General features: G+C 38.2%; 1 protein-coding gene across 1 annotated transcript in view; it reads left to right on the top strand.

The window, feature by feature from the left end:
* Positions 1–27,647, top strand: part of LOC131067023 (phosphoacetylglucosamine mutase) — a 68,995-nt gene that overhangs the window by 3,960 nt on the left and 37,388 nt on the right. Inside the window, exons 2-7 of the mRNA XM_058001957.2 lie at positions 11,486–11,748; positions 11,937–12,056; positions 12,203–12,345; positions 12,522–12,773; positions 12,875–13,272; positions 13,408–13,583. Coding sequence (XP_057857940.2) covers positions 11,486–11,748; positions 11,937–12,056; positions 12,203–12,345; positions 12,522–12,773; positions 12,875–13,272; positions 13,408–13,583 — 1,352 coding nt within the window. The remainder of the gene's footprint in view (positions 1–11,485; positions 11,749–11,936; positions 12,057–12,202; positions 12,346–12,521; positions 12,774–12,874; positions 13,273–13,407; positions 13,584–27,647) is intronic.

The following is a 27,647-nucleotide window of genomic DNA, read 5'->3' as shown; positions in this document are numbered from 1 at the left end:
GAAACATGTATCGATCTCAATGACGCGTCTCCTAGTAACTATACATAAACTTCACATTTTGATCATTTCTTAAAAAGTTGGGCATAATAACCTCGTAGTTTGGAAAAATTACAAAAATTTCACAATAAATTTATATTTACTCAAATTGAAAGAAACAAAGTGCACATAAAGGTTTAATGTCATACCAATACTATTGCAACCTTTCAAAACAATCAAAATGGAATATAAATGAAGAATCAACAAAATACCTTATTTTCAAGCAAAAACTTCAAACAAAGAGATCTTTGAATGCGATGAATGAAAGCTCACATGATCACATGTGCAACTTTCTTTTTTTATTCTTATCCCAATGCAACTGATCCCATGCAATTCAGTTTCCAAATGCCCTCCCAAGCAACAAATCAATTAAACAATATTATCCATCTCGTTCATCTAATTACTTTAAAGAAAATCTAATCTACTTGAGGAAGGGAAACCATGCAAACTCCAAAACAACACAAGTAATCACCAAAATTCAATGAGTTACTTTTATTATTCTGATAATTTCTATCAACAATTTCATAAAATTCTCCCTTTGTTACAAATGAGGGTGGTGAACCCCTTTTATAAACTTCAAAAATGAAATGAATGGCCAAGATCAAATTGGAATCAAGGGACGACATTACACCATGCAAACCCTAATTAGGGTTTGACCAAAAATAACCCTTGTGGCAACAAGTAGTGGGTCTGGCAATAAATGAGGCATCATGCCCACTAAGCATTCAATAGCTCATTGCCTAAAATAGCACACCCACTATCCCTCTCTCTAGCGGCAAATGCAACAAATTCAATCATGAGGGTTTCAAGCTCGTCCACAGAGACACTTCTTGCAGTCTCGAGTTTGTACTCCATAATGGCCATACCCTTTTCACACTTGAAGAAAATCCTTTCCCATCTCAACATTGCCTCCCGAGTTTTGCGCATGATGCTTGAGAATATGGAAACATTCTCCAAATTGTCCTCTGAGAAGGATTCCGTGTGGAAGAATTCCTCCAGCTTGTTTCTCAAATTAACACTGCCATCTCTTCATTAGTCAGTCTCCTTGTGAACAATGATTCAACTGTATTGAGGATTCCTTCCTGAATGTTCTTGATTGCCTTCCTCAATTGAGCTGATTCTTTATTTGATCTTTCAAAGAATTCCTTTCTGGTGGTCACTGCACAATACCACTGAGGGAAGTCATATGCTTCATTTCCCCTATGACTTCGCCATCTAAATTCCGGCAAAATAAAATAACTAACATTAAAACCATGTCAAAGAATTTTTATATTCATCATGAGAAGAATTCCACGTTGCATATTCCAGACTTGGAATAAATTTGAACCTCCAAGAAAAAGAATTCGTGGATGAAAAACCATGTTCTTGCTTCACAGTATGCCTTGCTCTTGCTTGTGCTTCTCAGAAATGTGATGTGAAAAATGAAACTTCATACCTCCCTTAAATAGAGAATTTGCCCTCTATGCTGCCAAGTTGGTACTGGGGTATTTTTAGCAACTCATTAATTCTTTCCAAAACACATTTCATGTTTCTATTGTTGAGAGAGAGTTGACTTGTTGTTCCAGCGGACCCCGCTCATCATGCCTAGTTCAAAATAGTAATTTCATTAATGAAAATATTTCGCATTCAAAATTTGCCTTCATGTTACTCCTTGTCTTGGGTGCATATTAGATAGGTAGGCGGATTTTTCTTGTTTGGACGCCATTTCGTGGAGGATTCTTCCGTTTGGGCACACATGAGATGACATGGAGGATTTTCTCTAGACTTAGTTGAAATTCGAATTGTCACTTTATCCCTTCAATTTCCATTTGATTCTTCTAGTCTCAGGTTTGAATTCTCTCATTCATAATCAATCTTCCAGTTCCTATTGATTTTAGGCAATCAGATGTTAATCTAGTTACTTGAATTATAATCAGACTGAGAATAAGCAGAAATAATAATAAAAACACACACCACAAGACACAAGTACCCTGGGAAAACCTCTCTCTTGGAGGAAAAACCCAGCATCAAAGATTCAGATCAGTTCCTTATTTATAAGCAGATTACATGAATCAGATTACTTATCTGATTGAGTGTCAATCTAGGGCAGACTGAACCTAGAATATGCAGCTGTAGTATGTCCTCAGAGAGAGCAGAATATCGACACCACTTGAAGAGGGAGATCACTGAAGTATAGCGCACCACCTTGCCCAGCAAGTTGTCCAATGGATTCACTCTCTAGCATGCCTGATTCGCTGACTGTTCTTGCATAAGGCTGATCGCACTTGATAAGGATATAAGTTGTGTAGAATGAATCTTGTTTATATACAAGATTCATGCTCAAGTTTTCCCAAGTCGGCTTCTGCCAAATTCCCTTTATTTTACATATTTAATTTGCACTTTTGGCACCCAAATTTGGGGCCTACATAACTTGTATGTTGAGGCACGTTTCCTTTTAGGGCCCAACCCTATTAGACATGAACCACACGTTACATTTGGGCCCAGCCCTATTAGATATAAACCACATGTTACATTTGGGACCAGCCCTATTAGACATAAATTACTTTAACCTTGTTACAATAAGATAATATTTTAATTGCCACATGGCATCATTAAACTATGGTCCGAACTAGCTAATCATTTCAACACTCCCTCTTAGCTAGAGAGGATTCTATTAAGTCTCAAAGTGACTACCACCATGGCTACTCCCATGGATGAAACAAATAATTTGTTCACCATGGCTACTCCCAGAGGGTGAAAGAACTCATTATGGAATTTCTTCCATGATACCCACCATACATACTTGCAGAGGGTGGGACCACCATGCCTACTCGCAGAGGGTGGAATTTCTTCAATGATGCCCACCATACCTACTCGTAGAGGGTGGGTCCACCATGCCTACTTGCAGAGGGTGGAACGAGGGCTTTCACCTCAAACTTCTTCCAGAGAAGAATGCATCACCACCATGCCTACTCGCAGAGGGTGGAATGAAAAACTATTACACAAAAGATGAGTTTCTTTCCTTTGAAGCTGAAAGAAACTGGCTCCCTCTGAGCTTGACAAGCTCCCTCTGAAGCTAATGATGTCAAGCTCCCTCTAACATTTCCTCCTTTTAGAAAAGGAAGTCTTCATTTGACCTTTGCTCCTCCTTAGATGTCCCTATGCCAACTTCTACAGAGTAAGCAAGAGGAGTGGACCTGAATTTGCAATCCCGAGCAAAATGACCATACTTGTCACACTTAAGCACTGGATGTGAGATAAGTCCTTCTTCCTTTTCTTAGGGGCAACATCTGAACCTCTGTCTCTATCCCACTTCCTTCCTTTGCCTTTAACCATATGTGAAGCAAGGACTTGATTGTCTACATCATAATGATCACGCTCAATTCCTCTTGCTATCAATCGTGACTCTTCTTGTATGCAATTTGCTCTCAAATGATCGAACTTGGGAAGATTTGGTCTTGCACTGATTCCTTGAATGTAAGACTCCCAAGATGCCAGAAGACCACCGAGTGCAAGCATGGTCAACTCACTGTCATCAATAACCTTCCCAATGGATGAGAGCTGATCTCTCAAATCAGAAATCCTCATGAAGTATGCTATGACGAATTCACCTTTCATCATCTTGATGTGATGAAGTTGCTGCTTCAAAGCTAGGGCACGACTGGTGTTGTTGATTTCGTACATCTCTTCCAATGTCTTGAACATTTTGCTGGCAGTCTTCAGCTTGGAGATGATAGGTACAATATGATGCTTCACGGAGTCAACCAGCATTCTCTGAGCTTGAAAATCTTTCTTCCTCCATGAAGTCTTTTCCTCTTCTGCCACAGGTTCAATGAAAGATCTCTCCACAAAGTTTGCAAGATCACTTCCATTTAATGCAAGCATGATTCGAAATCTCCATGACGTGAAGTTGGATGCACCATCCAATCTATCTTCAACCCTGAGACAGTTCAACATTTCGAATGAAGTAATAAGAGCAGAAATGGAAGGAGGAGGAACAACCACAATCAATCTGATTACCCCTAATTCGAACTTGGCTCTGATACCATGTTGATTTTAGGCAATCAAATGTTAATCTAGTTACTTGAATTATAATCAGACTGAGAATAAGCAGAAATAATAATAAAAGCACACAACACAAGACACAAGTACCCTGGGAAAACCTCCCCCTTGGAGGAAAAACCCAGCATCAAAGATTCAGACCAGTTCCTTATTTATAAGCAGATTACATGAATCAGATTACTTAGCTGATTGAGTGCCAATCTAGGGCAGACTGAACCTAGAATATGCAGCTGTAGTATGTCTTTAGAGAGAGCAGAATATCGACACCACTTGACGAGGGAGATCACTGAAGTATAGCGCACCACCTTGCCCAACAAGTTGTCCAATGGATTCGCTCTCTAACATGCCAGATTCGTTGACTGTTCTTGCATAAGGCTGATTGCACTTGATAAGGATATGAGTTGTGTAGAATGAATCTTGTTTATATACAAGATTCATGCTCAAGATATCCCAAGTCGGCTTTTGCCAAATTCCCTTTATTTTACATATTTAATTTGCACTTTTGGCACCCAAATTTGGGGCCTACATAATTTGTAAGTTGAGGCACGTTTCCTTTTAGGGCCCAACCCTATTAGACATGAACCACACGTTACATTTGGGCACAACCCTATTAGATATAAACCACATGTTACATTTGGGCCCAGCCCTATTAGACATAAATTACTTTAACCTTATTACAATAAGATAATATTTTGATTGCCACATGACATCATTAAAATATGGTCCGAACTAGCTAATCATTTCAACAGTTCCATCCTTGAATCCTTGGCGCAATTGAGAGGTGGTGAAGAATTTTTCTCCATACTTAGTAGAATCTCATCATTTCTTGCCATCTTGAAGTTGGGCACATTCTAGAGGTGAAGGAGGAATATTCAAATACAATGCCAAATTTCAGTTTCCATGCTTGCATGAATGCTTGAGCGCACTTGGAGGGGGAAGGAGGAATTTTCCCATACTAAGCCAAATTTCAGTTTCCATGCTTGCATGAATGCTTGAGCGCACTTGGAGGGGGAAGGAGGAATTTTCCCATACTAAGCCAAATTTCAGTTTCCATGCTTGCATGAATGCTTGAGCGCACTTGGAGGGGGAAGGAGGAATTTTCCTATACTTAGCCAAATTTCAGTTTCCATGCCTGCATGAATGCTTGAGCGCACTTGGAGGGGGAAGGAGGATTTTTCCCATAGTCAAATTTCTGAGTTCCACGCCTTGAGAGTGCTTGGGCGCATATGGAAGGTGAAGGAGGATTTTGAGAAAGAGGATGGATCCTCCATGCCTTGGGATTTGCGCCAAGGAGGCACTTCCTAGTGCATTTAGAGCTTGGAGGAGGATTTTTCCTTTTGGGAGGAATCCTCCCGTTCTTGACATTTGTGCCCATGGAGAGTTCCTTGATTTAGCTTTTGGATCTTGAAGGAGGATTCTCAGACTTGCCAAAATTCCATTATCTGCCTACTTCGTTCATCTTACCGGATTTGTAAGTCGATGCCTTGGTCATTTGTCCTGTAGTCAGTGCTCATCTGTTGCCAAAAATAGACTTACTAAAAATAGTAAGTTTGACCAAACACAAAATTAGGGCAAATGGGGACACAGTGAAACTTACTAAAAATAGACTTACTTAAAATAAACGCTGCTAAAAATAGTAAGTTTGTTCAAACTCAAATTTAGGCCAATTGTGGCCACAGTTAAACTTACCAAAAATAGTAAGTTCATGAAAAGCACTAAAAACTTCATTGGTAGGCCCTTTGAAAGATTTTTTTTTCCACACTTAGCCAAATTTCACTATGTTCAAGATTACGGACTTCCTTTCCAAGTTAGTGGTATAGAAACCCTAAAAACAGACTATGCTTGCCTCTGGACTTAGCACAAATCATCAAAATTCACCCAAATACTTAGGAACTAGAGGAAATCATTGCTAGACTACCCAAAAACTCAAAAGCAAAAGACCAAGAGGACAAAAATGTAGGGGGTCCCCATTTGGAATGGGGTGATGTGTGAAAGGGTCACAACAGGACCCACCACTAGATTGCTAAAAAAAGTCAGAAAGCAAGAGAAGTTGATCTACTTATGCTGCTTTACACAATACATTTGGTGGGACCAAGCAACCTCATTTTTTATTTTTACCTCTTTATACTTGTTAATATTTGTTTTTAATGGCTAGTTAACTAAAGCCTGAAGGCATTTTATTAAAGGAGTTCTCTTTGAAGATGAATTGGGCCAAGCCTGATCCATCCCTAGGTTAGTGAGAGCTGGTTGATATCCATCTTTGACTGTAGGACCCAAACTTGTTACCCATCCATCTCAATCTGTCAGGTTATATCTGGATGATGATGGTCTCAAGGTACTACTTGAGAGGAGTAAGTTAATAACTTTGGTATCCCGCTTCAGCTGTTATAGCTTCCCATTTCCTTATTGCTCCACTATCTGTTTGTAAGGTAGGTCAATAATCTCAAATGCTGTTCTCCCATAAGTTGGTGAGCTTTTCCTATAATTATTGAAGGTCTGAGGTCCTGTCAAGAGGTATGCACCTAATCAAAGAGTAACTGGCTGACATACCATTTCCAATTTCCCAATTTAAATGACTACTCACCTATATACATAGATTTGAGTATTTGGCTTTAAAGCTGGAATTCCTCAATGTACAAGTGCATAACCAAGATTGCTCCTTGTACTTTATTTACAAATTTTAAAGTTCTGATTCCTTTACCTGCTGACTCTTTTGGTCTGCTAAATAAAGGCCAATTATGAAGAGGAACCTTCTACTTCATATTAGTAGCATTGTCACAAAAAAATATCACATTGATGATCTATTTTCTTACAATGCATGGCACTCTTTAGTCAAAGAAAAGATAGATGGGAAGGGTCTGAAGTACTAATCTTAAGCGTCCAGTTCTTCCTACTCCTGCTAGTGTTACTCATTTATGATACCATATGGATATCACTGTTTTGAACCTATGACAAGCTTGTTATACAAGGCAATTTGCTAGAAAATAAGGGAGTGCCCAGTTATAGAATGATCCAATTCATTGGTTTGACATTTGAAAAATAGGCCTTGCCCTTTCCTGAGCCACTTCCATATAGATGTCTAGGATTCTAGATAGCTGTTTGGTTTCTTGTACTTCCGCTACCCCTGTATGGATGATACTATCATCAAATTGCTGGCAAGAAGAGGATGGTACACTTGAGGATGTAATTGGTCTTCTATCCTACCATATAAGTTGCCATGAGATAGGCCCCTTCACAAAATATCAGCCATAATATCAACAAGGTAGGAGTAAATGCCCCTATATTGAGAACTGAGTAGCTGGTTGTTTGAGATGCAATTGTAAATGCATTGGCACTATTACTGAGAAAATTCAAATTTGACAAGAACTTTTAAGAGATCTCCATTACCTTTTCTCATTTTGAATTTGATGAGCATGCAGTCAAACTTTTTTGAAAAGGACTGGATGAATTGCTTCATATATGAAGATTTTGCTGTCCAAGATTTTTAACCTTGATTAAACTATTTTTATCCAAGGAAAGAATGAGTAAGAACATTTTCAACCTTTTATTTACTGCTTTAGAAATGATGTTGCAGATAGGAATAGTATGAAATCATCAATAAAAATTACATTTGTCTTCTTGGCCTCTTAGGTTTTAACAGAAGGGGCACAGTTGAATCAAGGACCTTTGATTTTTGGGACTGGGTCATATGCTTACCGACTGTCTGCCAAAAGGCATTAAAAAGGGATGGGAAAAGGCCATCTTGTCCAGGAACCCTATCTCCTTTCATTCTGAATGCTATCTCTCAAAATTCTGCCAAAAAGGGAGAGTAAAAGTGATTATTTTGCTGTTTATGAGAAATTGTGGAAGGGATAAAATGGAGTTCATCTTCTGCTCTGGATCTGCCCTGGTCTTCTGCAGTAAGTAGATTTGAAGAGAGAAAAAAGTGTACTGCCTATTAGTGAATATCCTTTGAGGTGGAGGTCATTTAATCATCTGGAAACTTGCGTTTGCCTACCTTCTGGATTTCATAGTTTGATGATATCATTTGTGTTATAATCTCCCTCTTTCAGCCAAGTTTCTTTGGACTTCTGACACCAAGAAATTTCTCTGGCAGAGATTTATCCCAGTTTGGTAAGGTAAATGTTTCATTCTACATAGTTCATCAATAAGGCGAGACTCATGTGTTTGGCTGTTAATATTCTACAGGGCTCTTTTGAGGGTTTCGTTTTGCTTAAATATATTGGCAAATCTGTTAATATTAATTTCTTTTAGATAAATTTTGGCAGCTGAGTTTGTTTGCAAGCTGGTACAAAATGGATCCTTAAACACAGGTGGGTTCTTCACTAACCCTGTATTTTATTTTAGAGGATTTTCACTCTCAGCCACATTTGATTGAACTTAAACGGGCTTTCCTAGGGAGGATATTCAGATTTTATTTGAAGAGTGATGGGGGCATGATCAGACCTTGATGCTTTCAGTATATTAGATTCCAAGATCTGGTTATCCTACAAACAATTGGAAGGTTCTAGGAAAAGGTCAATTCTTTAGTCAATTTTGCCAAATGCTGCTCTTTGGTTAGTCCATGAGTACTTGCTAGTCTTGTTGGAACATCACACAAAAGGCTTTGTGAATCAAAGTTCAAAAAATCCCTTTAATTTTGGGTGCTCCCAGGGTTGCTGCTTCTTTTATCTGACCTGGAAATTAAATTTCTTCCAATACAATTTTTTCCTCTGGGACTGATGTAAGCTAGTCTGAAAAATTGGGTCGAGATGCTGCACCATGGGTTCAAAATGATGTCAACTTCAGTTGATGCCTAGGAATCATTGTGGAGAGTAAATTGCTCAAGTTTGGGATGAAATAGCGAAGGGGAATCTGCACTTTTGTTAGAGACAGGTTTGGAAGGATCTGGGGTTTCTCAAAAATATTATGAAACAAGTTGCAGATGACGAAATGGAGCAGAAAACCAATTTTGATGAAAATGCCAGTTTGTACATGTTGTGTTTTTATCATCAACTGCGGGGATTTTGCCTTGACCATGTTAATTTCAAAATCGCCTCCTATGGAAGTGACAAATTCACTACAGTGCAGGCAGTGCCTGGCATTCGATCTTCCATTTTGGTGTGGGAGATTATAGGAGAGGTATATGTTTATTGTAAAGAAAGTTAGAGGGATTGGCTCTCATATTTTAGCATTCAGATTGCCCATTTTGACTGTTGTAAACATTGAAGCAGGGTTTCGTGGTGTTGGAAGTACATTGCAGGTGTTTTGGGGTTGTGTATTATTGGCATAGCCATTGTAGCCCACGATGCAATTGTATTCATCTGTATTTGACTGAAGCGTACTGAAATGAGGAGCAGTGTGCTCACTCTTGCTAGATTTTTTCCCTTTTCAAGGTATCTCTGTGGTAAACAAGTTGTCTCAGTTATTATATGTTTTCTATTTGGACTATTCAATTTCTGTTTTGTGTTATCCTTTCTGTTTACATATGGTATGAGCATGTTTGATTGTAACTACATCCATATGAGGTGAATATACAATGCTTGGCAGAAGTTGTAGCGTTGAAAAAAGGAGGATTCCATAGTTGACAAACAGTGAGTGAAATATTCACTCTGTTTACAGATCATAAGAATTTGAATTTTGAACTATCTCTTCTTAGCAATTGTGCTTGTTTACCAGGGACATTGGCCAGAAAAAATTGAAATATATGCTTTAAGTGTTCTCTTGAAAGGGCTGCAATTGCAACAAATCCAATTTCTGTTCTTGACAATAAAATGTTTCTTTTAAGTTTTATTTGTATAGTAATTAAGCCCTATTTTTCATCAACTGCATATGCTGCTATATCTTCCAACTGGGGCTAATATATATTTTCAAAAGATCATCAACTTCTTCAGCACCAAAATTGGTTTCTTGGATGAAGGCAAACTTTGGTTATTAGTTGGGGTTGCCTTTTGAGCAGTATCATTTTGTTTAGGGCATTGAGGTCCTTTACATCCCATGATAGACACTTTATTTCTTCTCAATACTGCTTCTCTACCTCCTTTTAGAATGTCTATTAGCTATAGTTGTGCCCCTGCAAATCGTTTATTGAGCTTCCTTTTGCAGTCACTTTGCTTCTGTTGCTCTGCCTCTATGAAAGCTATCTATGTGCAGTGCCTTCCTCTTATTTTCTGTTGGAACAACTGGTAATCCCTCTCTTTCTGTCTCTGTTGTTTCTTGTTAACAAGAAATTTTCCAAGATCTCCATTTTCAACATGGTGGGATTAGCTTTCTGCTCCTCTTCCTTATTTCCCACCTGATGCTTCCTGTTCTATTTCTTCGATGTCTCTTGTTTCCTTGTCCTTATCAGTTATCAGGGCTAAGATATTCCTTCTCTCAATTTTCATTCTGATGATATTTCTAGTTCACTACTTAAGTTAAGATGCTGCTGATTGTTAAAAAGGCTTCTCCATGGATTCAACATATAGGTCCTCCTTGATAGTAAACAATCCCAGGTCGTTTTTTCTTTGAAGACCTCTTTTAAATACCGGATGGTCTCCTAGGGTGCATGTTTTTCTCAGGATGTCAATTTTTGAGATGCAACCTACGAACTTTTCATTCTATTGCTTATGGATATTTTCTTTTCTTCGTTTGGTTTAGCTTTTATTTTGGTTCCTCAGAAGTGTAAGAACCCTTAGAAATTGTAAACTACTGTTCTTTTGGTTTAGCTTTTACTTTGATATGTCAGAAGTGTAGGAAACCTTAGAAATCATAAACTAGTGTTCTTTTGGTTTAGCTTTTACTTTGTTATCTCATAAGTGTAGGGATCCTTAGAAATTGTAAAATAGTCTAATTTTGGCACAGTGGGTCTTGCGGGTAGTAAAAATACATGAACAACTTAGTGGGTCATGCTGTGGCTATAATTGAGTACATAGGGCAGGAGCTTGTTTTGATACTTTTGTCTTTTTTTTAGTACTGTAGTTTTCTTATACCAAATGCAAATATGGTTTCTGGTTGCAGCATTCTTTCACCAAATGTAAGCACAAAACAAATACCTGAGCAGGATGTTTCCCTTCTTAACCAACTTTTGGAGAGAAGTTGACTGGTTCAGAAGATTTTAATGTTCAGTTTGCTATATTAATGAATCAGTTGTTAACATTTTAGCTGTCATTCACTGCCCTTCATTCCTTATCTTAATTGTGATTGTTTTTACATTATATAAGATAAGTATATTTCAGTCAGGTTAGTTTGCATCCAATTGATGGAAACAGTCATTAACACATTAGTAGGTGGCATTTAGCAGTGAGATCAAAATTCATCTGCTGTTGTTTGCACAAACAATATTTAATTTCTGTGTATGTTAACATATTCCAGATCTTCTCTGCTTTGATTAGGATGCCATATATTTCCTTCTTTCTTATTTTTCTTAACTTGCTTTGCATATGTTTAGGTATCAAATTTGCTTATGGAACAGCAGGGTTCCGATCAAATGCTTCACTCTTGTCATCAACAGTGTTCAGAGCTGGAATTGTGGCTGCTCTGAGGTCATTGAAAAGTGGATCTGTTATTGGACTAATGATCACAGCCTCACATAATCCAGCTTCTGACAATGGTGTGAAGGTTGCAGATCCAGGAGGTGGCATGTTGACCCAGGACTGGGAACCATTTGCTGAGGCCTTGGCAAATGCTGTCAATCCAGAGGATTTTGTACAAGTGAGTTTGAGATTGTTAATGTGTTGCAAAATTATTAATAAAATGTATCTAGCTGCGGGAGCAGACATCTCTTACATTGTTTTATCCACTAAAATAAATTGGTAGGAAGATTCATGCATGGTTAGCGTATACTGTTGCATGTAACTCCTCAAATTTATCTAGTTATTGATCACATTGCTTCTTTTCAGACAATTAAGGAGTTCATGAGGAATGAAGGTATATCATTCAAAGAAGCATGTTCTGGGGAGGTACTTGTAGCAAGAGACACAAGGCCTAGTGGAGAGTCACTACTTGGTGCTGCCATGCGAGTAAGAAGTGGTACTTCTACATGCACGTTTGGAATCGGTGCAAGATAAATGACCTATTATGATTTAAATTATATCTTTTGAACCATAGAAGTAATGTATCTTTGTTCCTTTACGATCGCTATCACTAATAGTTGGTGCTGCTGAAGGGAATTAGAGCTGTAAAAGGAGTTGTAGCTGTAGACATGGGTATCTTGACAACTCCACAACTTCACTGGATGGTCCGGAACAGAAACAGATCTACGCCAGCAACAGAATTTGATTATTACACACAACTCTCAAGCTCATTCAGGTAAATTTTGTCTGGTACTTTGCACAATCTTCATATTAGACATGGCAATATTGTAGTCTTATCTGTGAAAATGCACTAAGGGACACAATTTCTGAAATTTTTTGTTGACTGATTTTTTCTATCTGTATGCTTGAAAGTGGACATTTAGAATCTAGTAAATATGAATTCCTTTGCAGGACTTTAATGTCATTGAGCCTCAAAGTGCTCGAATCAGAACCTTATACAGGAGATGTGGTAGTAGATGGAGCCAATGGAGTGGGTGCAGAAAAGTTGTCTCTGTTGCTGTCTTTTCTGGAGGGTCTAGAAATGCAGATCAAGAACTCTGGCAAGGAAGGGGAAGGTGGCCTCAATGAAAGAGTTGGGGCTGACTTTGTGCAGAAAGAGAAGGTGATTCCCTGTGGATTTGGAGTTGGTGATGTTGGAAAAAGGTGATTACTTGTCCTCTAGATTCACCCAGGCTAATGCATTTCTTCTGTGTCTTATGCAACTCCCATGGGTACTAAGGCTTCTGTAAATTATTGATGAATAGGTGTGCAAGCTTTGATGGTGATGCAGACAGACTTGTTTATTTCTATATCTCATCCTTGGAAAAGCAGAGCATTGATCTTATTGATGGTGATAAAATCTTGACTCTATTTGCTATTTTCATCAACCAGCAGTTGAACTGTCTCCAAGAGAAATGCCATTCATTTAAGCTGGGAATCGTGCAGACTGCTTATGCTAATGGAGCTTCCACAAATTACTTGAGGTATCTTGGGTTGGAAGTTGTGTTCACTCTCACTGGAGTGAAATACTTACATGAGAAGGCTGCTGAATATGATATTGGAATATACTTTGAAGCAAATGGACATGGAACTATTTTGTTTTCTGAGAAATTCTTAGCATGGCTTAGTGCTTTGAATGAAGAGCTTGGTTCTTTTTCAACAGGTTGGTTTTACTGTGTTTGGACTCTACGAACTGTATTATGACTGCTTTTAGCCAAGTATCTATGATTTCTGTTGGTAATTTAATTGTTGAAGCCTTTATTATTCTTACTTTTTGTCTGAAAACTTTTGATTCCAGGCTTGGAGCAGCTCAAGGCTGTTCAAAGATTGTTGGCAGTCAGTAAGTTGATCAATCAAGCAACAGGAGATGCATTGAGTGGCTGCTTGTTGGTAGAAGCTATTCTTCATTACATGGGATTCTCCATTCAAACATGGAACAAACTTTATCAGGACCTTCCAAGCAGACAAATAAAGGTTGGTTTTTGATCTTATTGGACTCTTAGTGGTCTTTAAGGGAATAAGATACTGAAATGCCTTTTCAGTTGGAATAGTTTTTCGGCTTCCTACAGTTGATGACATAAGCTGTAATTGAGAAGTAGTGTAGGGTTAATTAATGATTTTTAATGATTTGTTCATGTAACTTGGTGTTAATATATCATGTCGCTTTTCTAGCAGAGTCCGCTCAGCAACTAATAAAAGGTGATTTCTAAACACCATATTAATTAATTTACATTTGCAAATAAAATATAAAAATAATAATAATAATTAAAATAAAAATAAAGTAAAATTTGAATTTTGAAAGAAGACACCAAATTATTGGCCCTAGCACCCTTGCCAATATATGTACATATTATATAGGTTGCTATTATCTAGAAAACTGATTGGAAATTTGGGAGAGATTTTTGAATTGGTTAGGTGGGACGAAAACCTTCGTTACACTAGTAGGTTGGGATGAAACCCCTGACCTTTTCTGATCAACTTTCCTATTCAAACTTGCTTTTTCTTACCCTAGTTACAATGATATCCTCAAACAGGTCTAATCTACAGGTGGTTGCCACATTTTGAAGGATTGCATCAAGACTATACCTGTGGCAGGTCATCCAATTGCTGAATTGATAATTTCCAATCGCTGTTGGGCCATAAGATGAGTGCAGGTCATCCATTTGCTGATTTGAACATTTCCAATCACTGTTGGGCCATAAGATGGAGTGCTGGGCGGAATTTCATAGGGCTGCTGGGTGATCCTTTGGAGACCAATTGACTAAAATTGCCATCAACAGGGCATGCTCATCAACTGATCTGGCAAATAAAATGGCTGTCAAACACCAGTCTCAAGAGGCATGTCACTACCCTAGATCAGAGGGCCTATGTAATGTTCCCAGTTGGGGATTGGATTATTAGGCGTCCAAGTCCTGCACACAAACGTTAGTATACAAACAATATGAAAGGTAATTAAACATATATATATTTATTTGCGCAATTATACAAGAAAGACTGCGATACGTTATTCTACATATTTAACAATTAATGTTAAACTAATTTATTGTTATCTATAAAAAGGATACAATACTTAGTTGGACCTTGCCTGGATTGACCCAACCCTCTATTGAGAAACATTTCTCAGTTAGGAGCAGTCCAAGATGTCGTCCTCCTAGGTCTCTATTTGGGATCTCTATTAATGAGTGAAGTCATTAATGCTCTCAAGCTTGGCAGAGATCCCACCCCTGCTCAAGCCTCTCTAGCTCTAACATATGCATATGATTAATCTCTACGATATATATATTGTCTCTAAGAGATTCCCTATGAATCTCTCTCTGGATTCCTCTTGGAATCGGGGCATTCAACTCTGCTCTGAAATGCCTCATTCCTAGCTCTGTAAATTTCCTCTGAAGCAATCTCTATTTCCTCTGTTTTAATTCTGAGTGTATCTCTACAATCTTATGGTAATTTGTTTTTTTAACGTCACTAATATATTTCTATTATAATATAATCTTGAATGTATCTCTGTTTCTAGAAATGTTATTTCAATTCTGGGTGCATCTCTATGATGCTAATTCTGAATGTATCTTTGCAACTTTGATTCTAAATGCATCTCTGTCAATTTAGAATGTATCTCTGTTATTTATCGGCTATTCTATTTAAGTCTATCTTGTAGTATGATTCGAATCCTACGGTATTATTTATGAAATATTTACTATGGTTTAGGGTGAACCAATTACCGATTACTTGCTGGAGGTGTATCCTGGATATGCTGGGTACGCTTCCCTCCTTCCACGATTTTGCTTCCAACGTGGCTATCCTTCTTCCTATCCCCCTCCTTGCTTAGCGCAACCCCGTGGTCTTATGTATTTGGCTTGGTTCCCGTCAAGGGGTGTGACTCCTGTGCATGACTAATATATACTTTGCCTATATTAGTTTAATCCTTTCGTGACTTAAGGTTTCTCTTTTTTTTTTTTTTAATTTAATTCATTATTGGCTCCAACGCTATCCTTAACATTATTGGTTTATCCTTAATAAATTACGGTTCACTTTCTTATTTATTTGTTTCATCATTATTAATTAATATTTACCAAGATTTATCCTTTATTTATTAATTATTTTTTGTCCCTCATGTTATTTGTAGCATTTGATTAAAAGGTGATATATATATATAAAATGAATAATAATTAAATAATAATTAATTATTATTTGTCCCTCATGTTATTTGTAGCATTTGATTAAAAGGTGATATATATATAAAAAATGAATAATAATTAATAATTATTTATTTTTTAATAATTAAAATTGTTGTGTATTTGACAAGAATAAGGTATCAGGATATTATATTTACATTAATCGGGGGTCATTGCAGCCTATAGTGAATAGTAGAGTGGAGGTTTTGACATATTTTTATTAAGAGGTCTGATTACCTACAACAGCGATCAAAGTGGTGTTTCAGATTTAAATCCCTAGAAGAGTACAGACAGAGAAGGGCGCGTTTCCTTGAGACAGATTGCTAAAAAGGAGTTCAAGAATTAGGGTGTTTAGGGCACCATTCACTGAGGGTTTCACGCCTCAGGCTACTGGGCAGGCTTGGAAGGAAGACTCTAGCCAATATTGGTAGATCTACATCAGCTCTCAACCTTTTCATTAACCAGCCCTAGATCTGATCAGGAATTGTCATTGGGGAGGCTAGATTTTGTGGAAGTTGAAGGCCAATCACATTCTGAAAGCCTCGGCTAGATCAGGTTTTATTAACTGCTAACTGATTTTAAACTTGCTGCATATCCATTCTATAACTGAAACTTTAGTTCTTGAAATTAAATTCTTTTTATAATTTTGGACAAATTGAGCAGTACCGTTTGTAAATTAATACTGCTGTGGTGAAGATTTAACTTGAAATCAAAGATCTGAAACTGGTTAAATAGATTAAAGTTATTTTAGTGGTGTCAAAGCCACTTTTTTTTGCCAGCCTGTGGGTGTGTGTGATGTAGATTCATGCAAAAAAATGATTGGGGCATCAGGTAACAGCAAAGAGAAAAGAGAAAGGAAGATGTCATGGGGGATAGAAGTGAGGAAACCAATCCCCAGGAGGTCATTAGGAATGAAATTAGAGCATTGGCCTAAGAATTTTAGTCCACCATGAGGAAGTCTATGGCAGAAATTGTGAGGACTTTGAGAGGAACGAATCAACAATTGAGTGCTGGAAGGTATAATCCAAATGGTGCTGAAAGAAGTCTCTCCGCCAATGGAGTTTCAATCAATTTACCAACCAACACATTCAGGGCCAAATTTTCGCAAAGAGAAGAAGAGGATCCATTTGAGGAAGAGATGGCATGGTATCATGCAAAATATAATGCTCTTAACCTAGTCATTCGCCATGAGATATCTTCCGTGGAGTGTTATGATATGAAAACAGGAATGATCATCATAGAGGAAGAAGATATCAGGATCAACCAAGGAGAGATATACATTAACAGTTGGGAAAGATCACTATACCCATTTATGATGGATCTATTGGGGTTACAACTAGAGCTTGGTTGCAGAAATTGGATACTGTTGACGTGTCTAAAGTCGCATTGCTGCAAACTCCATATGGCCAACTCAAAATAGAATAAACTTGCTGAGTATCCTATCCTCTCTTGAGATAAGGAAATCCCTAATGCTATTTCTCGCACTTGATCAAAGGGGATAACCTCAAGGTTTCGTTTGTCAGGTCTTGACTGCGATTGCTTAGTGGTTTGATGTGTTTTGCTGGAAACACAAGGGGGACTTACGGTGAAATAGGCAATGGTTGGATGAGTTCTCCAAAACTTTAATGGTCTTGCTTATCAAATGGTTTAAGTTGGGTTGATACTGTTTTCAATAGGACTGCGGATTCTCTTGATAGAAAGGGGAAAAAAGAGGGATATAGAGAGAGAGAGATACAAAAAATATAAATTTAACTAAGATAGCAGATTTAGTAAACAGACAGACACCTCCAAATAACTAAATTAAGCATCACTAGCCATTTAAGCACAATACTTGCATCAATCTAGTGCGATCTTCAAGGGAAAATTGAGTTTTCATGCTATTAAATACAACATCAGAACTTTGACATTCATTCAGTGAGCATTCAATAACCGAACTAAGCATATGAGAGGTTCAGATTAACCTTATTAGGTCCCGGAGACAATTGAGAGGGGGGGGGTGAATCAGTTGTCAACTAAATTCAAACCAAAAACAACTTAACCAACTTAATGCTTAATACCGGTAAACCAGTTAAGTATGCCGGTAGACAGTGTTAACAATTAATTGCTATACCGGTAAAGATTAATGCATGAAACATAAACACAAAGTCATCCACAACATATAACACCAATATTTGTACGTGGAAACCCTGTAAGGGGAAAAACCATGGTGGGAAACCTTACCCACAATCAGATGATACTACTGTAGATAGTAAGTGTACATAAATGGGGTTTGCACATGCAGAAAGGCCAACAGCCTAGAGCTCACTGCTCAATCACAAAATGGGAGTCACACTAACTACAGTTGGATGGTTAAATCTAATAAGAATGTAGTGCACAAAATAGCATCTTCATATGCTGGATTCAGTACCGGTGTAATGCTGATATGCTTCCACAAAAACCTAACTTCACCTTCAAATGATGTCTTCGTGTATAGCTCTGCTTAATCTCGCATATACCTTCACACAATTCTTTTTCGCATTCCACATTCGATCTTACAAATAAGATCTTACATTTATACCATAACCTAAGACCAATTTTAGTAGGTCGGCTCTACAAGATATTGCAATAAAAACATTTTACAAACAATATAATATCCGATGCAATAACCGATTGAACATGTCGGCTTAATGCATTTACAACAATAATTAATCATCTCCATGGCGTGCCATGCTGATCTGGAAAAGATAAACTTGCCGGTGTAACCCTAGGTAACCCTGGACCTATTTGTCGGTGAAAGCAAATATGCAAATATGAATATACCAATAAACAATTCTCCAAAACAAAGTGTCCACACGATGTCTTCGACATTACCAGATGTTTTCCATATCATTCCAAGTGCCGGTGATTATTATATCCTGTCGGTGAACCATATACCAGTAACTGTGCAATAGTTACCTGCTTGCCGGTGAATGTTGCTGGATCTCCAAAGTGCTAGTGTTTTAGTAGGTGTTGACATCAATGAGAAAACCATACCAAAATACCAACAATCTCCCCCTTTGGCATTGATGGCAACACAAGATGGAAAAACCATCAAAGTGCCAAAACAGAAATGCCAAGTATCAAAAACCAACAATCTCCAAAAAGATTATAACCAGAAATCAGACAGTAATAGTCTCTCCTAAACAACAACCTCTCCCCTTGGGAGCAACATGTGTTTTCAAAAGTTTCCATACCAATCTCTTCAAAAGATAATGTGTTTTTCCATATATATCTCTCCCCCTTTGACATCAAATGCCAAAGTTGCAATAAAACTAAGTTCATATACAAAATACCAATCAATTCAATATACCAACTACTCCCCCTGAGAAGTAGCTTCCTCATCAAAAACCGGAGTAAAAGATTTGTCTGTTAATTCTGCCGGTTGATGACAAACATCAACTGTCTAAGTCTCTACCAGTGGTGGTATGACTCCAAGCTGATCTCTGAGATATTCAAAAGTCTCCTTAGGCAAAGGTTTTGTGAAAATATCTACAAGCTGTTCTTTAGTATTCACATAAACCAGTTTTATCTCCTTTTCTTCAACTTTTTCCCTTAGAAAATTCAGTTTGATAAAAACATGTTTTGTTTTAGAATGTAATACTGGATTCTTAGATATATCAATTGCTGTAGCGTTATCACAATATATGGTAATAGGTTCCTTGCATTTTACCTTTATGTCTTTCAACATTTGCTTAAGCCATAGTACTTGTGTACAGTTAGTTGTTGCTGCAACATATTCTGATTCTGCTGTTGATAAAGATGTACAACTCTGTTTCTTACTGAACCAAGAAACTAATCTCTTTCCAAGGAAGAATGCTCCGCCAGTGGTGCTTTTTCTATCATCCACATCTCCTGCCCAATTTGCATCTGTGTATGCACATAGATCAAAATTTTCATCTCTAGGATACCATAATCCAAGATTTGCAGTGCCTTGTAAGTACCGGAAAATCCTTTTTACTGCCGATTCATCATTTTCTCTAGGATTACTTTGAAATCTTGAAACAATACATACTGCATTCATAATATCAGGTCTGGTTTGTGTTAAATACAGTAAACCTCCTATCATAGATTTGTATTTAGTTGGATTAACAGGTGTAGATTCATCCCTTTGTGATAATTTGTCATTTGTAGTCATAGGTGTGCTTACCGGTTTCGAGTTCTCCATTCCAAATTTTTAGTAACTCTTTAGTATTTGGATTGACTCAAGAATATACCTTTGTCAGTTTGTGAAATTTGCAATCCTAAAAAGAATTTTATTTCTCCAATCATAGACATTTCAAATTTTTGCTGCATTTTAGTAGAAAATTCCTTACATAAACCATCTTCTCCTCCAAAGATTATATCATCAACAAATACTTCTATAATCAAGATGTCATCATTAGTTATTTTGTAATATAAATTGCTGTCGGCATTTCCTTTAGTAAAACCAATATTTAAAAGATACTTATCCAATCTTGCATACCAAGCTCTTGGGGCTTGTTTCAGTCCATACAAAGCTTTTCTTAACCTGTAAACCATATCATTGTCATCTGTCAAAGAAAATCCATTAGGTTGTTCAATGTATACTTCCTCTTCAAGATCTCCATTCAAAAATGCACATTTAATATCCATTTGATAAACTTTGTAGTTCTTGTGTGCTGCAAAAGCCAAGAATAAACTGACTGCCTCAATTCTAGCTACCGGTGCAAAGGTTTCATTGTAATCAACTCCTTCTTTCTGAGAATATCCCTTACATACTAGTCTTGCTTTATTTCTGACAACCTTACCATCTTCATTAAGTTTATTTCTGAATACCCATTTGGTTCCAATTACATTTTTATCTTTAGGTCGGGGAACTAATGTCCAAGTGTTATTTTTCTCAATTTGTTCTAATTCTTCTTCCATAGCTTTAATCCAAAATTTATCTTCACATGCCTCATTAACAGATGATGGTTCTATTTGAGAGATAAGACATACCTCTTCATTTGCCAATCTTCCTCTTGTCATAACTCCTTTAAATTTGTTTCCAATTATCTGATCTTCAGAATGATTCAATCTTACATACCGGGGTGTCTTAGTTTGCTGTTGTTCTTCAATTACTGTGGAATCCTCAGATGGTACCGGGGTAACTGGATCTTCATTCTGTACCGATAGATTTAGTGTAGGTTCATTTGTCACAATTTCTGTTGCCGGTTCAAAGTCTATATACCTTGAAGTTCCTCTGAATTATTCATCAATTTTTACATTTGTACTCTCAACAATTTTCTGCAATCTCTTGTTAAAACATCTATATGCTTTGCTCTTAGATGAATAACCAAGAAATATTCCTTCATCACTTCTAGGATCAAATTTGTCAATATACTCATCTCTTCTAATATAACATTTACTTTCAAAAATTCTGAAATATTTAAGAGTAGGAGTATTACCAAACCATAGTTCATGAGGGGTCTTACCGGTTTCACTTTCACCTTTGATTTGAACTTTGTTGAATGTATAGACCGCTGTGTTGACTGCTTCTCTCTAATACACATGTGGTAAATTTGCTTTTGATAACATACTTCTTGCTGCATCCAAGATAGTTCTATTTTTCCTTTCAACAACTCCATTCTGCTGTGGTGTCCGAGGTGTTGATAGTTGTCTTCTGATTCCATTCACTTCATAGAATGTATTGAAGTTCTTAGATGTGAATTCACCTCCTCGATCTGATCTTAAACATTTAATTTTCTTACCGGTTTCATTTTCAACCATTGCTTTGAACAGTTTGAACTTTCCAAGTGCTTCTGATTTTTCTCTGAGAAAAGTAACCCAACACATTCTAGAATAATCATCAATAATTAGCATGAAATATCTATCACCTTGTAAGCTTTTAGTTCTAGCTGGACCACATAAATCAGTGTAAATTAAATCAAAAGCATTGTTTGATTTTCCTGGAATACTTTTGAAACTAACTCTAACTTGTTTTCCAAATTGACATTCCTTACATACTGTATTCTGAGGTTTGACAATTTTAGGTAAATTTCTAACTGCCTTAGAAGTACTGATCTTCACCATGCAATCAAAGTTTACATGATAGAGTCTCTTATGCCATAACCAACTTTCATCTATATGTGCAATCAAGCATGTCTTTTCACTGTTATTCAAATGAAAGATATTACCTCTAGTCTGATTACCGATTGCAATTTCCAAACCAGTTCTATTCATGATTTTGCATTTTCCATTTTTAAATTGCAACTGAAATCCTTTCTCAACCAATTGACCAACACTTAAAAGATTATGCTTTAATCCTTCAACACAGTAGACATTGTCAGTGTTATGCTTACCATCAAGAGATATTGTACCCTTACCTTTGATTGAACAGGCTTTGTCATCTCCAAATCTTACTAAACCTCCATTGTATTCTTGAAAGTTCAAGAATTTACCTTTGTCTCCTGTCATATGATGTGAGCATCCTGAGTCAATGATCCATTCATCATTTACTTCAACTTTAGCTGCTAGGGCTTGTTCTACCGGTTGAGCAGTAGGTGCCGGTTGATCTTCTATTATAGCAGCAAAAACCCATCCATTGTCTGCTAGATCCTCATCAGAATCATCAGTCACACCTTCATCAGCAATGTAACAAGATTTGTCTTTGTTCTTCTTGAATCTGTATCTCTGATATTTAGGATTAAGTTTGTATGTCCTTCTAGCTTCTTCTTTTAGTCTAGCATGTCTATCAGGGTATCTCGAAGCCATATGACCAATCTTATTGCAGTTAAAACATTTAAAGGGTGCTTTACCTTCATACTTACTTCCAATTGGACCTTTAGGCATTTTCCTTGCAAATAGTGCTTCAAGTTCTTCAAGTTTTTCATTCTCCGTCCTAGTTTCTTCAAGTTCTTTTGCATAAAAGGCTTTCCAATCTGATTTGTCAAATAATGGAGCAGATGATGTTGATGCTTTAAAGGCCAAATCTATCTTTATAGTAGCAACAGGACCAATTCCTCAATTTCAAAGGCTGAAAGTTTTCCAATCAATGTATCCCTAGTTACTGATGTATTAGGCATTGTTCTTAACTCATTTATAGTAGTAACCTTCATTTTATATGCCGGTGGCAATCCTCTTAAGATTTTTGAAACAATTTCATCCTCACTTAAGGTTTCTCCACAACATTTAATATCCAAAACAATTTCATTTACTCTTTCCATAAAAGCAGAAATCCTTTCATCTTCTTCCATTTTCAGATGTTCATACCTGACCCGGGAGCTTTCAAATTTTGCAATTTTGACTGTGGAATCTCCTTCATTCAGTGTTTCCAAATGATCCCAAATAGCTTTAGCAGTAGACCTATCTGATAGTCCCATGATTTGTTGATCTGATAATGCGCTCAAAAGTGCTTCTCTTGCTTTGCAATCATTTTCCTCATCTTTTGTCAAGTTAGCTGGACTGGGCTGACCTGGTATAGCAGCAGTATAACCATTCTTTGTAACATCCCAGATGTCCTTTCCAATGCAGTTTAGATGTGTCTCCATTCTGATCTTCCATATGCCATAGTTGGTTCCATCAAGTTTATGACTGTCCTTCCTTAAATAATTAGTAGACATTGGATCTCCTCAAGTTGTTAAACTTCTGCAAAAGAGGACTAAGCTCTGATACCAGTTGTTAGGTCCCGGAGACAACTGAGAGGGGGGTGGGGGGGTGAATCAGTTGTCAACTAAATTCAAACCAAAAACAACTTAACCAACTTAATGCTTAATACCGGTAAACCAGTTAAGTATGCCAGTAGACAGTGTTAACAGTTAATTGCTATATCGGTAAAGATTAATGCATGAAACATAAACACAAAGTCATCCACAACACATAACACCAATATTTGTACGTGGAAACCCTATAAGGGGAAAAACCACGATGGGAAACCTTACCTACAATCAGATGATACTACTGCAGATAGTAAGTGTACATAAATGGGGTCTGCACATGCAGAAAGGCCAACAACCTAGAGCTCACTGCTCAATGAGAAAATGGGAGTCACATTGACTACAGTTGGATGGTTAAATCCAATAAGAATGTACTGCACAAAATAGCATCTTCATATGCTGGATTCAGTACCGGTGTAATGCTGATATGCTTCCACAAAAACCTAACTTCACCTTCAAATGATGTCTTCTTGTATAGCTCTGCTTAATCTCACATATACCTTCACACAATTTTTTTTCGCATTCCACATTCGATCTTACAAATAAGATCTTACATTTATACCATAACCTAAGACCAATTTTAGTAGGTCGGCTCTACAAGATATTACAATAAAAACATTTTACAAACAATATAATATCCGATGCAATAACCGATTGAACATGTCGGCTTAATGCATTTACAACAATAATTAATCATTTCCATAGCGTGCCATGCTGATCTGGAAAAGATAAACCTGTCGATGTAACCCTAGGTAACCCTGGACCTATTTGTCGATAAAAGCAAATATGCAAATATGAATATACCAATAAACAATTCTCCAAAACAAAGTGTCCACATGATGTCTTCGACATTACCAGATGTCTTCCATATCATTCCAAGTGCCGGTGATCATTATATCCTGCCGGTGAGCCATATACCAGTAACTGTGCAATAGTTACCTGCTTGCCGGTGAATGTTGCTGGATCTCCAAAGTGCTAGTGTTTTAGTAGGTGTTGACATCAATGACAAAACCATACCAAAATACCAACAAACCTAATGGTATGAACAGAGAAGATTCTATCGGATGTTTACTTAGAAAATGCTATATAAAGGAAAGAAGCATAACTGAAAAATTCTAAATTAATGAAGAAGGAGGCCATGCACTCACAAGGAAACTTGAAACAATCTTAACTTTGTATTAAATCCTGTAAATTTCGCCAGAGCTTCAGCAACAATCCAAGAACTTCTTACAAAATGAGGGAAAACCAGTCCTTTAAATAGGCTTCAAAAATGGATGAATGGCAAAGATTTAATCTAAACAAGTGGCCCAGATTCATTCATAAAACATGGCTGCGCATACCCATAAATGGGAGGCAAATATTAGCAACTACCCCAAAGGGAGTAATAACTACCCCAAAAGGTAATTAGAACTTATCCAAAAATAATCCAAAAATGTGCATACACATAAAGTTTTACATTTAGTTGACTTGGAAGTCAAACATGACCCTTTGGCCAAAAAGTGCACTTTCAAGATTTAAAAGGAAAAAACACTTTCTAGGAAAGCACTTTCTCTTTTCCATTTGTAGATTCCTTTTCCAAGAACTCATCTTCACCATGCAAATATTCCTGCCAAAGATCACGACTTGCCGCACGTTCCTCACGAACATACTTTTGGAACTTGATGCATAATTGGAATAGCAGACTGAATGGAGGCATAGGAGGATGACGAATTTTATATTGCATGCCCTCGAGATATTGGTCCACGTGCTTCAAACCATCTTTCCAGCTGAAACGATTACGCTCGAAGCACAACATGTCTGACTGGAATTGACCAGCAAAACTTAGGTCCTTAACGGAATAGGTGATCCTATCCATCCCTAGTCTTTCTTCCCAGTCTGGCCGTATCACTTTATCGGACAGGGCATTTTGCCATCCCGAGACCATTGATCGGAGGATCATTTTGCCGAGTTCTTGCGTGGTGTTTAGAATTGTCTCGCATGCATCGTGTTTTTTTATCAATGATTTCTCGTGTCGTTATTCTTGGTGATAGTCCAGTACTATTCTAAAGAGTGCTAATGTTATAAGGATCTAGGATGGTGGGTAATGTAGGAATCTGTGCATGGGTCCAGAAGAGAGCTCTCATGAAGGGAAGAGTAGTGGCAGCCACTTCATGCATTCTAAGGGATTCCCTCTTTACCTCTAATAGCCGGACCAGGGTGGTCTCTCGACGGTGAGCCATCTCTTTTACTTCTTCGAGGATTCGTTTTCCCCTCCCTTTGATGCCTTGTATCCATTCCTTGACGGCCCTTGCGGTGTCCCGTACTCCTCCAAATTTTGTTGTGGTCCTCTGTGCCAATGCTGTCGGGGGAATGTGGGATTCGGAAGCATTGTGTAATGGTCTCAGGAGTTGATTGATGTATCCCTCGACCTGCTCAGCACGAGCTTGATACATGTCCTTTTTCAGCTGTTATCTCTTCAAGTTGCCTGAGCATGTTCTGTACTGAATCCTTGAATTCCTCCTTTTCCTGTTCCTTAGTGGCTCGTCCGATGGGGACGGTCGTGATGCTATAATCTGCCAATGTAATCTGATCTGCTGGTTTGTCTACAGGCAGGGTGGCGATGTGAAGAGTGCGGTTCCTTTGCTCATCTTTGGTCATCCTGGAATATGCCTTGGGCTTTTTCTTCCCCTTGGCTTTAGCTTGATCTATACGTGAGAAGATGTCTTCCAAGTCAATGGGTGGCTTTGTGGCGGCCTTGCGCTGAGCTCGGGCAATCAACCATTCCTGAGGTACAGTCTGGGCTGATGCTATGGTTAAATTTTCACTCTGTTCTTTGATATTTTCAGCCGTCTCACCACAAATTTGCAGCTGTTCCGTTACCGGAGGAGTGGAGGAGGTGTCAAGCTCTTTGCTTGCAGTAGAGTTTTCTCCTACTTCACTGAACAATTGTCTGATGCCTTCGTGTGATGGTAGCTCTTCAGTCTTTTCGAGCTCGCGGGTCTCCTCTGTCTTTTGCTCTCCTTCAACGGTAGAGTCATCTTTGGCAGTGTTATGGAGCAGCAGTTCATGGCGACTTTGTTGGGTGGGTTCATGCACTTCGATCCCCTGAATGGATGGAATCTCTCCTTCCTCAATGTGGTTACCCGACTCCGCTGATTCTGTAGCTCTTAGCTCGACGTCTAGCATGTCGGGTGCAGGAGGATCATCAGCTCCAAATGCATCGATGTCACTCTGGGAAGGAGGAGCAGGTATATAATCCAATTTTACTACATCGTCGGACGAACTGGGGTCCTTTGACGATGAAGTGACCTCTGGCCTCCTAATGGGGATCTTCTCCCTTCTTGTTCTCTTGGATGTTCGAGTCCCTCTGCAAGCCTTAGCCTTCTTCCTCTTCTCGGGCTTTTCAATTTCTTCCTTGGGTGCACTGGAAGTTCCCTCATCTTCGAGGGATTGAGAATCAAGGCCACCCATTAAATGATAGGTGAACTGGACTCCCTCATGAATTAGTCGCTCAATCTGCTGATGCAACCATTGGTCTGTATATCTTGCTGGGGCTGCCATGACTGCCTCAAAATCAGTGATTGGGTCTTGCGACCAATCAACGCCCGGCAAAAGATGCCTTACAACCTCAAATTCCCGAACTTGCAGGCAATTCCCTGAATCTGTGAGTTGATCTGGGACCCGGCGATATTCATAGAGTTGCATCTGTTGCACACTCAGCCTAGAATATTCACGCCTTCAGACCTCATAGTCATTAGAGCAGTTTTTCCAATAATCTTTAACTGATTCCTTTGCTCTGTACCCCCTGCCATAGGCCCTCTTTGCCAGATTATCGTGATCAAAGCATTTCCTTGGAAAATGCTCTTGTAGGCCATAGGAGGCAAGCTCCGCGAAGGATTCCTCCGCTTGGGATGGACTTTTTAGATGGACGTCTTGATTGCCTATAATCATGGGGAACGCGAATCCAGCCTGCTTGCTGTTTCTGAGTAAGATGCCGACCGGACGTGACTGCCTTGCAACCTCCATAAGAACTATCTTGTCGGTTGGGTACCATGGAAGCCGGAGAGGGGCACCATCAAAGCCAGCTATCCGGATGTAGGAGAGCCTCGGGAACTGGATGAACTAGGCTCCGTATCTTTGTACTAGGATAGTAGCTTGCTCTGAGAGCCTTATGTGTAATCCTCCCTGCATTAGCCTGACCAGGCGCATTGTGAAGG

The sequence above is a fragment of the Cryptomeria japonica genome, chromosome 3 (genome assembly GCF_030272615.1).
Source record: "Cryptomeria japonica chromosome 3, Sugi_1.0, whole genome shotgun sequence".
NCBI lineage: Eukaryota > Viridiplantae > Streptophyta > Pinopsida > Cupressales > Cupressaceae > Cryptomeria > Cryptomeria japonica.
The sequence above is the reverse complement of the archived record's forward strand: the minus strand, read 5'-3'. Positions and strand labels throughout refer to the sequence as shown.